At 38.0% G+C, this 15104-nt stretch overlaps 1 protein-coding gene across 1 annotated transcript in view; it reads left to right on the top strand.

The window, feature by feature from the left end:
• Window positions 1-1192: 1192 nt before the first annotated feature.
• The window catches only part of CTNND2 (catenin delta 2), a gene marked incomplete at both ends in the record, with an annotated part of 569531 nt that continues 555619 nt past the window's right edge, over window positions 1193-15104 (top strand). The window contains one exon of the mRNA XM_081996266.1: window positions 1193-1321. Within this exon, the coding sequence (XP_081852392.1) occupies window positions 1193-1321 (129 nt within the window). The remainder of the gene's footprint in view (window positions 1322-15104) is intronic.

Here is a 15104-nt window from a genome sequence, read left to right as displayed (position 1 = left end):
GGTTGAGTGAGTGTTCTTGGGCAGCACTGCAGCTTTGTAGAATGTCATCTCTCCTTCTTTTAGAGCCCTAATTTCTATGGCAAACTGGTGGGGGGATGTTTGCTCTGTGTATTGATTTTTGTGTTTACTTTTACCAACTACCCTTTCCCACTCTTTTCAGACACCTTATTTCTTCCAGAAAAAGTTCTATTTTATAAAAACATGGGCTTCGAAAGCAGAATGGAGCCAAGGCAGGAGTTTTGCCATTGATGTGCATGTCACATGTCACCCCTCTGATAACATCCCTCTGAATATCCCCACTGCTCTTCAGGAGGGCCGTCCAACTGGCAGCTGGTGGGCCAGTTCTCTTCCACAAGATAATTCTGGCCAGCTCCCGCATGAACAGAATCTTACCCTAAATTGCCTGCACATAACCATGCAAGGTGCCTCTCTGCTCCTTTACTTCTGGAACATGGTACAACTTGCCTGCAGAGATGTGCCTGTTCTGACATTTAAGCAGAGATGCTACAGTATAGCTTAGCCTTCAGAAAGATGATAAATCTTTCCACAGTCACCACCACCATTTTCCTCTCTATAAAAGAATGCTAGAAGTTCCTTTAAGTGCTAAGAATCTTTGGTTTTTATAACAGGTCTCAAAAATGGCATAACAACTGGTGTTCTGTTTTTCTCAAAAATACTCAGATAAAATGTTGTCAGAATCACCTTCTAGATGAGAATAAAGCTGAAGTTAGTTACCTAGGCTTAAAATATAATACATATTAAATAATGATGCATGTTAGAAAGTCAACACTAGATGTTTTGTATTTCTCTCATGTATCATTTCTTGGTGTTCTGTTTGCAAAGCATTTCATGATTCATTACTTTCATGATATTGTAATTTCATGTTGGATGCTGCCCCTGGAATACTATACAAAAATCACAGCTGTAAATGATTTGAATCCTCTCCAGATGTAGTGGTGAATTTTTTGGAATAAGACTGGGAGATCATTTAATATTTTGTTTTATAATTAATTTAGGAGTAGTTCTAGTTTTAAATAAATGGTACATTTATTCTATATTACATAACAGAAGCTCATTCTACATTTTTTCCTTTAAATTAGTATTATTGTTCTTATATGCATATGATTTTTGATATGCGTCATGTTTCTCTTAACAAAGTCATTGTTTTCTTTTTCCATAAACTGCAGAAACTATGCCTGTTCCAGACCAGCCCTCGTCTTCTGACAAGACAAGTTCCCTTAGTCCTGTGTTGAACACATCCAATGGCGATGGCTCTGAAACGGAGACAACCTCTGCCATTCTAGCTTCAGTTAAAGAACAGGTATTCAAGTGCTGCATCCGTAGTCTAGAAAACTGTAATATGATTTAGTGTTCCTTTACAAAGGTTTATTAGGTGGTATCTGAATAATTTTGTTCACAAATGCATATTGCAAATAATCTTAAATATTTTTTCATGTCTTATTATACTTCCATGTCCTCTCCTACAATAAACTTAATATCGTTTAATTGAATTGTTCATTTTATTCTCCACTTTCACCCTTTACTGTGAATGGTGGTTTTCAGAGCTCTTTCCTTTTCTTGTTGGCAATCTGCATGTGGAGTCACAGCATATAGGCATGGCATATAAGAACAATAGACAAATGAGTAATTGTGGAGAAGATGTGTTATCCTAGAATTTTTAGTTACAGGATTTATAAGAAGAAGGATTTATAAGAATTCCAGGATTTAAAATTTAACATATGCACATTTTTGGTTTTTTTTTATGTAAAACTTGATGTGAGATTATTTTGGGGCAAAACTGAGTAGAGACAGAGGCTTTCAGCCTTGGATGATAAAACTAAAAGTATTACAGAGTTTTGAGAGAAATAGTATGATTCTCTGCTCAATTCTAATAAGACAGGTTTGGACATTTTAATGTAAATTTTTGTGGGCTGAGTGTCTGAGATTTTGCTTAGTGCCTCTTTTTACATCAGGAGATGGTTAATATTCCAGTTCATGAAAACACCTGGTCTCTGTCACTGCCTCATTTGGCTCAACAGCAGCAACAAGTATCCCTAAGAGAGGCATTAAAAGATATCTACTTTTAGTCAGCTTTCTCCTTGCTGAAGGTGTCTAAATTGGTTTTCCAATTATAAAGTAGTGATCTTTCCCTGCCTAAGACATTCACTGCTTCTTTAGTAAAATTAATGCATGAATTCAGCTTAGGATATCTTAACACCATTGGAGTAATGGCTGTTGAGTCATTGGGCTTTTACAAAATTTGTGACCTTGCTCTTAATTTTTTACTTTTCATACGTACCAGTTCTTTCTTTTGGGTGTTAAAGGTTAGTCATATTTTCTGGTTCTGAGGAGTGCAAGAAAGAAAGGTTGTAACATGGAGTTTTGTCTTAAGGTTTATGGCATGTTGTCATATTGGAAGTAGCCTTGGCTTCCATGTTTGTATGCATATTCTCTTCCAGGACAATAACATTACTTGGGCACGTGCCAGTGTTTCAGCCTATGTTACTGTATTATTTTGAAGAAAAATACCTGCCTTGGTTTTTGACTCTCTGATGTTGAGGAAATGTACAGGGAAGCTACATAGGTAGAAGATGTGTTGCATCTGCCTGGTAGAATGTGAAACACTGTATTGAATGGTGAGAAGTTCTTTGTTGTTTGGTTTTGTGATAATACTGCTAGATTATACCCGGTTATGTATTTTGCAACTGAAATTCCCACCCCTGTAAATAAGTGAATTGAGTACTAGAGGGAATCGGTGCTGAATCCACTACATGAAAAGGATTTTAAATGGTAAAATATTAGTAAAGTTATTTCAGATTCCTGTGAACCACAGCAAAAAGGAGCCTGTAATAAAGGATTTCTGCATTCGCTTATCACCAAGAATAGCCTAGACAGCTAACCTAAGGTACTGTTGACTAACAACATAATCTCTTGAATTATTGTCATACAGGGTACCAAAATTTCACAGGTGTTGTGTTAAGTAAATTTCTTTCTTGATAGGTGATTTCTAGTCAGACATGTCTTGAAGCTAGAAGTCTGTACTAAGCTCAAAAATCAGACTGACTTTTTTTTTTTTTTGATCTGAATGCATTCCTCAGAGTATATGGTGACTTCAGTAAATTAGGCTTAATGGGCACACATTTATGTCCAGCCACACTCACTGCTGGGAAAGCCATGTAACTCCAACATTCTTTTGTTTTGTTTGTTTTGGTTTTTTTCCAAATCCTTACTAGAAAATAAAAAAACCCGAACAAACCTGCTTTTGGGTTTTTTCTATTCCCCCCAATATTGTGTGTTTTGACAGACTTCCACTATTTAATGTTCTGTTGGAAGAATTCTAGATAAGGACACCATCCCATGCTTAGGAATGCATTACATTGGTTCTGCATTAGGGGAGTAAACGAAGTAAGTTTCTAACTGACTGTTCAGATGGGTGGCCCTCTGCATTTTAGAAGAAGGAATGAATTACTTTACAGCCTGGTATGTGGTTTTGCTTTATGTGCCCTTTGACTGTAGCTGAAAATATGCCTAGAGTTTTAGAAATATGAACACAGACAATTGTGCAAAAGTACTACTAATAAAGAAAAAGATTATTAAGTTAATTAAGGTATGTTTTGATAAATCAATTATGTTACTTTTTCTTTATCTGTGCTGATGCTTAACTTTAAAAGGTTTCCCTACCTTTTTTAATTTTCTTGGAATACTTGTGGCAACTTCATGTGTTACTTCTCATGAAATATCTAGAACAGTGTCTTTGAGTGACTGCAACAGCGTAAACTGCTGGGTTTATGATGGCGATGACTGTAATAAGTGCTTGCAGTCTTTGAATAGGGCAGGACACATGAAAGAAGGCACAGAGGAGAAGTCATAGATGTTATATTTATTTGCTCTACATGAATTTCCTACATGAAACATAAATAAGATCTCTGAGGGAAGACCTTATTGCTCTCTACATCTACCTGAAACGGGGTTGTGGTGAGGTGGGTGTTGGTCTCTTCTCCCAAGTAACCAGCGATAGGACGAGGGGAAATGGCCTCAAGTTGCGCTAGGAGAGGTTTAGACTAGATATTAGGAAAAATTTCTTCACTGAGAGAGTGGTCAAGCATTGGAACAGGCTGCCCAGGGAGGTGGTGGTGTCTCCATCACTGGACGTGTTTAAAAAACATGTGGACGTGGCACTTGGGGACATGGTTTAGTGGGCATGATGGTGTTGGGTTGCTGGTTGGACTTGATGATCTTAAAGGTCTTTTCCAACCTTAATGGTTCTATGATTCTAAATAATTTGTTCAGAAAATCTGAAGCTTTGCTGTGCTTAGTTTGAAGAACTAAGCACATATCCCTGTGCTGTCCTGTTTTGAGGAACAGATTTATTGGGTCTAAAAACTTTATTGGGTCTAAAAAATTGTGCTTCATATGCCAAGTGTAAAGTGGCATTTATGCTGGTCATGACTGGATCAGAAGATATAGCCATGTGCTTTTCAAGGTGAGGATTTCTGTCAAAATAGAAATTGAAGCCTGTACTTTGTTGTTGAGGAGTTAGGGTGATTTTAGGAAATGAAAATCCTAAACTCCTTGCTTTAACGTATAAGCCATTTCATTTGTGTTTTACCTCTGGACAAGTGTGCTGAATCACCTTCTGGTTTCAGACTTCTGAGGCGCAATTGAGAAGAAGTAATGGATAAAGAATATGAATCCATTTTTTCCCCCTTGCTGCTAACTTTCTTAAGGTCAGCAGGCACCGCTGGAGAAGAGGTCAGAATCATGCACCATAAGTCTAAGAAATCCTGAGATGCCAGGCAGTGAACTTTGGGTTAGGCGTCTTCAAGCTATCCTCGTGAAGAGGAAGGGTTAATAACTTCTGTGAAAGTGAAAGCTCTTGGGTGTTTTTGTGGTTGGTTGTTTTTAGAAAGAGAGAATCAAGTTTTTTAAATAGAATGAGGATCTAGAACCTGATCTAGTTGAAGATGTCCCTGCTCATTGCAGGGGGGTTGGACTAGATGGCCTTTAAAGGTCCCTTCCAACCCAAACTATTTTATGATTTTCTATGTAGGTAGAATTGCAGATAGAAATGGCTGTGGAAGTTGAAAGATTTATTTTTTTTTCTTGGCTCTGCCAGATTGTTTTTCCCATATCTTGATATCACGATTGAGGTTTTAGAACAAAATCACATGTTGAGGTGGATGTTGCAATTCAGACTATTTTTGAACGTTTTAAGGCTGTAAGAGACTTGTGAAAACATGTAGTCTGATGAGCAGGTCACAGCACTTCATAGAGTCATCCAAGTATTGAGCCCCAAGTGTGATCACAGAATGGCTTTTGCAGCTGTTTTCCCTAATATAATGCATGCCATATTGTAATACATGACATTCACCAAAATAAAATCTCATTCTTGCTTTATAGGAATCAATAATTACTCTAGTAACCTTAAGTATTCAATAGCTTTTCTAAATAGGTTCAATTATGATACATTCATGTCTTGCTTCCCCTCAAACATCAGGCTGTATCTCTGCCTTGAAAAGTTTTAGCACCCCTGTTTCAGACCCATGCTAATGACATTAAATTGATACATATTTCTTTCATCATCTCTCTAATTAGCATGTCAATATATTCACTTCCTTAGTTATAGAACTCCCTTATTTCCCATGAGGTTTTAAAATACTCCAGAGAGAGATTCCTCTTTGCCATCTTTTCATTAATATATGGGGTTTAGATAATAACTAGACTTCTCTGCATGATATGTTTTGAGTAGCACAAGTCTATACAGTGGATACTATACTTCTGAGTTGCTGGAGGGACGAACGTATTATTGAAATAAGAAGCTTTGTCAGTACAGCTAGTGCTTCCCAGGTACATCCTCAAGTTGATGGGGTTTGCTTTTGAGATGTACGATTCCACTGCTGGAAACGGGGAGTTGAGTGGAGAAGTTCTGAAGAGCGTTATGTCAGTGGCTGGTGAAGAAGGGAATAATTCAATACTTGCTATATGCTCTACAGGATTCTCAAGTTCTTCATTTAGCCTGGGACTAGTTTCACATAGCTCTTTGGAGCAGCTGTGAGTGTATTCATGTTGCGCTTCTCAGCAAATGGCAGTTTACAAGAATGGAGACCTAGACACGTAATTCCTATTCAGAACCCCATATCCTGTAAATCATACCAAAGACGCAGTAGCCATAGTAGATGCAGTATGAAGAAAGCAAAAATGACTTCATTTATAAAAGGATGTCGTTGTAATCCGAGTAGGTATTTTTGGGATTGTTTGAAATGAGCTGGGAGTGGAAGGGCTTCTGTGAAGATTTAGTCTGATAGAACAGTATTGAGAGAATATATCTCCTCCCAGCAAAACCATTTTTCAGGAGAGGGAAGAAAAGCCAATTACCAAGATAAAATTAGAGTTAAATATGATGCTATTTTGACTTAAGGTAATGTTGAAAAATTAGTACTTCAAAGCCCAGAATTTCAGAGAAGCTGGGTAGAATTGCCACTTAGTGATGGCTCAGTCTAATACTAATTTAAAGCACTATTAAAGGCCATCATAAAGAAAGGCAAAATACCCTTTCTTATCATGTAGGCAGTATATGAACACACTTTTGCTGATCCACAAGCACTTTTGCCTTAACTTACTTTTTTTGCCATTAGTGGAAGAATTTCAAACTTGGAATAAAGATACGCTAAGAAAGTAGTAATATTAATCTCATTTTCAATATAATTTAAATTTTAGTATATTAAATTTTTAATATTTTAACATAATACATTTGTAATATTTTAACATCACTGATTTCTTTTTCTCTGGTATCATTCATTGGGGCTTTTTTTAAATATAAAATATTTTCACACTTAAACCCAAGTCTTTTAACCAGCATAGTGGAATAGATTCTCAATCTCAACTTAAAGTCACTTGAGAGGGAGATCTAAAGGAACTTAAAATAGTTAGAAGTGGCTAGTCAAGTTGTGCTTTTTCCTGCACTGATGCAGCTCCCTCTGTTGTACTGACAAATGTGGACTTACACAGCCACATGGTGAGCGCTGCTGGGGAGCGGAGTGAGTCGGAAATAACCATCTGAAAAGATAAGAAGGCAGCTTTGTATTACAGAAGATTGAAGGTGGTGTTTTCTTTTTTTGGCGAAAGGCTGTTGGATGAATTTGCCAAATTGTTCTCAAGGACTGGGCTTTCTAGCACAGCTGTTGTAAAAACATACTTCATGGCTTTAGTCAACTTTTTTGTAGTACTTAGAATTGATTCAGAAGGTCCAACATAACAACCTTATTTAAATGTAAAGGGGAGTGGAGGTTCTGGGTGCCCTACTTCCTTGTCTGGAAGGAAGTCGCAATCATGTTTCCGTACACTTTATGTTCCTCAGACTCTTACCTGTTTCCAGTATTGTTCTCTTTCTATGCTTGAATTAAGCAATATCCATTAATGGTAATTCCATTTGCATAGAAAATGCATGAAGCTGTGAGAGGCCCATGGCTTTCAAAAACTGCATATCTCTTCTATAGAGAAAAGAAAGTGCTGTTAAAAGACCAAACTGTGAGCAGTTCAGTTAGTGATTGTTTTTATTTCTTCTGTCTTCTCTGGAAAGGAAAGAAAAACACTTAAAAGCACTTTCCAGATTCTGCAGTGACCCTTCTTTAACTTGTCTTGCCAGTACTTTTCATGCAGCTTCCTCTTACAACTTCAGTTTTGGAAGGGATTTTTGAAGGAGGTTTAATTCTTGTCATTGTTTTAGCAATTTTTGCTCCTTTTATGTCATTTTGAAAGCTTCATACTTCTGTTGTGTTTTCCCATTTGTTTCTGTGTGTTTTCTCACATGATGGCTTTTTCTACTCCTGATGCATTTACTGCTAAATGGAACTGTATCTTTATGTGGGTAATTTAGATCTTCTGTATTCCTAGAAAAAACTAGTTAATGGGTAGTTTAATGCCATGCATGTTACACTTTGAAAAATGTTACAATTCTGTTTATCCCCAAACAAGAAAACTAGAAGCCAGCAAATGCTAAGCAAAGTTTAAACTTAGATCTGCTGAGAGTTAAGGTACATTTCTAGCCAAGTAAGTTTAACTTTGGCTGTGAGTTATGTAGTTATAACACTAAACCAGTTTAGCATTACACAATGAATTGATTTTAAAATCATAGAATCATAGAATTTTTGGGTTGTAAGGGACTTCTAAAGGTCATGGAGTCCAACCCCCCTGCAATGAGCAGGGACATCTGCAACTAGATCAGGTTGCTCAGAGCCCCGTCCAACCTGACCTGGAATGTTTCCAGGGATGGGGCATCTACCACCTCTCTGGGCAACTTTGGCCAGTGTTTCACCACCCTCATTGTGAAATACTTCTTCCTTATATCTAGTCTAATCTGCCCTCTTTTAGTTTAAAGCCATGTCCTATCACTACAGGCCCTGCTAAAAAGTCTATCCCCGTCTTTCTTAGAAGCCCCCTTTAAGTACTGGAAGGCTGCAGTAAGGTCTCCCTGGAGCCTTCTCTTCTCCAGGCTGAACAACCCCAACTCTCTCAGCCTGTCCTCACAGGAGAGGTGTTCCATCCCTCTGATCATGTTTGTGGCCCTCCTCTGGACCCACTCCAACAGGTCCATGCCTTTCCTGTGCTGAGGGCTCCAGAGCTGGAAGCAGGAGTCCAGGTGTAGTGTGGACTTCTCTTTTTTTTTTTTTTCCTCCTCTGTGGTGAAAATGAAGCATTTATGTCTGAAATTTCTGGTGACAGGAGCTTACTCTGTAGTTGCCTCTGATGAGAACCATTCCAGTGTGAAGGGATAAAAGGCCAGCAAAAGACGTTAACCTTTAAAAAAAAATTAAGATTTGTACTGGAGTTCTACAGAAATTAATTGCTTAATTCATAATTATTTCCCTCAAAGTTAACATTGCTTTTTGGTAGAAGATCACTCACTTTGTTTTGGAGGGAGGGTTTACAGCTATAACCTATAGCATGTGTAACAGTGGAGCCAGACTTTTTGCATGAGTTCCCTGCTACTGTTTATACATATCTTTTCCTTTTTTATGCGAACAGCAAATCCAAGTCCTGAGGCCCAAAGAAGTATTTTCCCCTTTTTATTTTTTAAAGGATTTCATTGGAAGTTTTTTTGTTGTTGTTGCTTTTGTTTGGTTGGTTTTGTGGTGATTTTTTTTTTTTTTTAATTTCAGATGTAGATACGTTCAGATGATAGCGGCTTAATTTTTGAAATTTCTTTTCTAGCATGCTACCTTTTTTGTTGTTAAGACCATGTCATAGTGCAATACTCTTTGACTGGGTTCCTTCAGGTATTCCACACGTGGAGGGCTTAATATATAGTACAGAGTTTAATTAATTTGAAGTTACTTGCAGTTACAGAGGATTTTGATTTAGCACAGTGAGATAACAATGCACTCATGTCAGAATTTAATGAGAAGTTACACTTAGTGGAGTATAGCAATTGCAATATACAATTGACACAATATAAAAGTGAATCTCATTATCTTGAATATGCTCACCATCATGGCGCTGAGCATCCCCCTGTCGCCAGAAAGGAAGGTATGTCTTGAAGTCAGATTAAGCCCACAGCTCTCTTCAGAGCTCTTCTGTTTACTGTTTGGTTTTTGTATTGGGCTTAACCACATATACTCTCCCCATGCTGGTCTGGCTGAGTTGTTTATAGCCGTGGGGTCTCCAGTGCCAAGTTGGTGGCCCATCTCTTTTCCCTTCTTTTCTGTGCTGTGCTACTCTGCCTTTGCTTCTGAAGGGCACTGCTGTCATGCCAGGCCTGTATCTCATGCCATGTTAGTGGCATTCAATACCTCACTCTACACAGAATGACTGCTTGATACTGCCATGTATATAAACTATGGTGGTAACAAACTAGCCATAGGCACTTGCTGGGTTATGAAAATGGCTGTTACAGCTAAACCAAGTGAAAAAAAGCTTGCAGGCAGGTCAAGAGAAGTTCAGACAGAGAAAGCCTGGCAAGGCTCAATCTTGAGGTCTTGCAAACTTGGTAGAAAGCTGAGCCATTACTTGGTTCGTTAAGTGCTCCATATAATTCATATAAAGCTCTCCAGCAAGCTCCACGGTGGGGAACGTATTCCTTCCTCCGTCACTCTCTGAGCCCGGTAGAGTGAGCTTTCCTACGCGCCTGGAGGTCATGGCCAGCAGCCGCCAGGCAGAGGCTCGTCTTGCAGAAGGTATCTCCCAGCTCAGCCTGCTTCCCTTGCGTCTGTGCTGTTGCATCGACTGCCACGAACTGCCAGTGGAGTCACAGCAGGCAAAGTTGCTTGCTGAGGGAATGACTGGGCTCTACGGAAAAGTGTAAAACAATAAGCTGAATACCTATTACAGTTATATGAGCCGAAGTTGCTCATGGTTGGAGTTACAGGATCATAATTTCTAAGCAGATCCAATACGTATTGAAGTTATGTTATTTTAACCAGAAGCACCCCTAAAACTAGTTTTTCTTTGCTCTGGATCTGCATTCCTTTCAATCAGGGACAGGCAGCTGTGCGAAGCGTTGAAATATTTTGCCGCTACAGTCAGTTTGTCTAAAACAGAGGCACCCTTGGGTTTCCTTCGGCATTGAGATGAGTTTGTCTTCCTTTTCAGCAGTTGTGATCAATCATGTCATTATTCTCCCCTGAGCCTTCAGGTCATGTAGCCTTTATTTATCTCTTCAGAGCATTCCTTCTTTGTGGGTGTGTAAGTGTGTATGAGTGGAGGGGACTGCATGGGGCCGGGGTGTCTTTGGTCAGTCACAACCCTTTGTCCCCGTATTTTACACAATGTAGTATGAAATCTTGTCTTTTCATGTGCAGAAATTTACTTTTCTGGGTAAATTTAACTTGTGACACCAGCTTTTTTTAAGTGAAAAACTGCCACTGGTTGTCTACTTGACAGCATACGAAGTAATATTTCTATTTCTATTAGCATTCCCTCAATTTCTTTGGTCTGGATTGTCACATAGCAAATAACTGCGTGTAGTCTGTTTCCTTAGTACTTCTCATACTTCATCTCTGCTCCTTCAGTTGCCACATTTGTTTTTCCTTGAGTCCTCATAAAGCATTATTCTTTACATTTTTCAGACAGTTCCATCTCTTAGGCATAACTAGTACCTGTCTGCGTTGAGCTTTCCTTCCTTGGGTATCTCGTGCCCTCCAATATAATGATCTGATTAATCTGGAATGACATTTTGCTGGTTAGCGTAGTATTCTATCACTCTAACCTGCAATTCATGTTGCAGTGTTATCCCATGGTCACGATTATCCATCTACCCCAACAGTAACACAGTGCAATTATGTCCCTGGCTGTGTAATTAAGATTTAAATCAAGCCTCTTGTATACCGTTACCAGCCTCTTCTTCTAGGAAGTCTTTTAGTTTATGGTCACACTGCTAAGCATTTTTCAACAATTTTTCAGTGAAAAATAAAAAAAGCAGAATGGGAAAATTTTCTGACTTTTTCTGTTCACTTTGATATATTTCATAGTCTTCAGAGTCTTGATTTAAATAGGTGCTGTATGTGAGAATTATGCTGTATGCTGCCTTGAAACTGGTAATTGTTTTTTTCACCCCCCTGTCTGCTTCCAGCATAGCAACACATCTTGGTAAATCGTGTTTGTGTTTTAATGTATAGTTATTTACTGAAGTACATCTATGCTTCAGGTGTTACAACTGATACCCCTGGAAAATACTATTTTCCCGTTTCAAAGTAGTTGAGGATTTTAGCCCCCTGCCTTCCCCTCCTCCCCCCATCTTTTCTGTACTTGTTAGACCCATCTTCACTTCATTGTCAATCTAGGTCATTATTTAAGCTTTTGTTGACAGAGCACTTGAAGGTAAGTGCATCTGATACTATAAATAGGCTTGATTCTTCACGGTAAGTCAGCAGATTCACTTGAAAATTCTCAGTTTTGTACTAGGTTTGGTGAAATGGAAGGTTTATTGCATTCTTCTGTCAACCAGTAGCATAACAATTTTTAATGAATTGTTATCTTCGAAACTTTGACATGCTAGAAATGAATAATTTTGAATTAACACAGGATTACTAATTTTGTTTAGAGGGAAAAAACGGACCCTTTAAACTATTGCGCTTTTTAAAAAAATATTTTATTTTTCTATTTATTTTTTAAAACATGAATTTTTATTTCACAAAGTAGTGCTTGCACATGAAAACCTGTTCCAACATGGTTTATGCTGTTCTGTTTGTTCCAGGAAAGTGGAGGATACTGTTCCTTTTACTGTGTGTTTTCAGTAACCTGTGCTGTGAAAGTAGATGATTCCTTGGATTAGGTTCTTCTTTGTTAGTTTACCACAAATTGTGACAGGGACCAACCAAACAGTATGCATTCCTGTCACAATGTAAGGCAGCCTTCTGGTACAGCTCCAGGGTGCTGTTCTACTGGCTAAAGATGTTCAGGCATGGAAAAACCTGTGATAGGTTGTCTTTTCTGTTGCTGTGTGGTGTTGTATGGGTACAACTGCAGGAAGGGATTTAGGTGCAGCTCTGGCTGCAGCGTGTGCATGGGCACCTTTCTGAAACTTTTGACCACTATGTATGCTGCTGCACCAGCATGATAACCAACATTTTATTCCTTCCTTCACATTCTCTAGGAGGCTTTAAAGCTTTATTTACATAGTGACTAAATCCTGAAGGTTAAATTAACAATGTCGTTTCATCCTACGTCCTTTCTGTGTGCACAACAAACATACTACAAAACCAGGTATAACACTAGGTAAGTGCCTCTGGCTCTGAAAGTAGGACTGGATGTACCACTGTGATGCGTATTGGGATTGAAAAGCATTGTAAAAGGAGTACATAACAATGACTTTTCTCCACTGCAGTCTATAGATTTGTAAGCACCCCACAGTTTATATGCAGTACCAGCGTTCTCTTAGAGGTTTTTCAGGCTGAGGCTAGATGATGGACTGTAGAAAATGGACAGCTGTCCATAATAAATTTGATAGCCACTCAAACTGAGGTTTGATGCGGTGCCTGTTTGCTGATATTGAATCAGAATTGCTACTGGTGCTGTAGTTTTGTGTGCCAGATTCACTGTCAGACACAGAAAGATAAATTCATTGATAGCATATGCCATAGTGATGCCTACCTAAATGCAGAAGAGCTAAGCTAAGTGAATGATTCAAATAAGTATACTTATTTCTTTAGTAATAGGTGAATATTTAAAGGCTGTTGATAAGTACACTAAGCGCTTTTCATTTAATTTTAGAAAGTGAAATACAGTTTATTCCATGAATCTGTTAAAAAAAAAACAACAAAGCAAAAACAAATGAAAAAGTACTTTCTGCACGAGTGGTATATGGGTGAGTTCCTTCCCCTTTTCATCTGTGATGAGATTCATGTGAAGCTTACTCTTTTCAGTTTTCCCCACCACATACAGTTTGGCTTCTGATTTTCTTGTGTTGACAATGGTATCTACTCCCTCTCAAGTTTATCTGTGGTCATGCAAAGAGCTACTTTATGGTTTCTTACTGTAAATTTGAACAGTATGTAGTGTCCCTTGATGAATTTTTGTTGCCTTTTATTTAACAAGGTAGGCTGTTAGTAGTTATAATGCAAGATTTATAGGCATAGGTAATATCTTTTATGAGGCCAACTGTTGAAGTTAAAAAATATGCAAGCTTACGCACCTGAATGTTTGCCCTTTTAATTTTTTTCACCATTAGTTGTTTTAATAACATGTACTCCTTCTTATTAAAAACCTTCCCTGATGTGAAGAAGCTGTATGATAATAGGTGTTAATGTTTTTTTGGTTCATTTGGTAGAATATTTAAAAAAATAGATACTGTTGTTTCATTAATCTTATGTTGTTAATATACCTGGACACTGTTGCTGTACCTGCACTGTTTGCACAGTTCACACGTGTGAATACAGTCAGTGGCTCCTTTTAGTATAGCAGTGCACGTGTATGCATACAGAGAAGTAAAGTCTTTTAAGAAAAGCATATTAATTTGTACCTCTTCCGTTTAGTATTTTAGATACTTGTGAAGATTTCTATTTTGTCAAACTTCAGTTTGAATGTTCCTTTCAGTTGTCTTTGTTGATCCCTCATCTGCATTAATAATCATCATTACTTGAAAAGGGAGAAATAGGCATAGGGGTTCTTCCTGTCATCCATGATTGTAGTAAGTGAAGGATGAATGGACTGACTTAAGAAGAGTGTGACTCTTCAGGTTAACATTGAAAAGGATGGTATTAATGTTGACAGAGGTGCACAAGTTACTTTAATTTAAGTAATTCTGATTTTAATTTGAACATTCTTGACATACTCCTTCCTAGTTGAGTGTGTTTATTCTTAGCATTTGTTTTCTCAGTATGTACTTGAAGGAGTCATCAAATTATGGAGTCAATGTGTCCTTGCAGTTGTGGTCTAATAGTGCTTTTTTCTGCTGGAGTTCAAGGTTAGTTGGTTTAGATAATACAATACTGTGCAAATTTAAAAATGTTTCTATTCCTTACTGAAAAGCGTAGTATGAGAAAGCTTGCTTAATTCCATTCACTTTAATAAGTGAATTAAAAAGATCATCATCAGCTGTATTATTTTTTATGGCATATTAGTTATTTTATAGTAGGGAAAAACTCATCTGTTTTTGTTTCATTTTCTGCAAAGCTTCCTGAGACTTTTCAGAAGTCTGTCATCTGCATTCCCTGCTGGATGAAAGTTTCAACACGCAATGCCTTATGGCAATGAAGAAAAAGCCTACACCATTCCTTCAAAGAATATAGAATTTGATTGCTAACCTTAAGTATATTCTGATCTAGAAGTTGTAGAGTGCTTCATATGGTAACTTTAGTTTCTCCTCCATTATTTCCAGAGAAGGCAAATTGAAATCAGGAGAGTCAAAGCCTATTTGGAACTGAACATCAGGGCATAAAGTAACAAGAAATGATTCTGCATTTCCCTGAGGGAACTAAGGGAAATACAGGTCCATGGATGAACAATCCATGGAGGCAATCTAATGGTGGACATCACAGAAAAGGCAGAAATTTCCCATGTTTTTTTTTAACTGTTCCCAGACAAGGGATGGTGACATGGAGGAGCCACAGGTTAGGGACTGTTCAGAGAAAGTCGATGTGTTCAGCTTCTTGAGACTCTATGCCAAGGTT

The sequence above is a fragment of the Phaethon aethereus genome (assembly GCF_964289735.1).
Source record: "Phaethon aethereus genome assembly, chromosome: 2".
Lineage (NCBI taxonomy): Eukaryota > Metazoa > Chordata > Aves > Phaethontiformes > Phaethontidae > Phaethon > Phaethon aethereus.
This window is presented reverse-complemented; position numbering and strand designations above follow the sequence as displayed.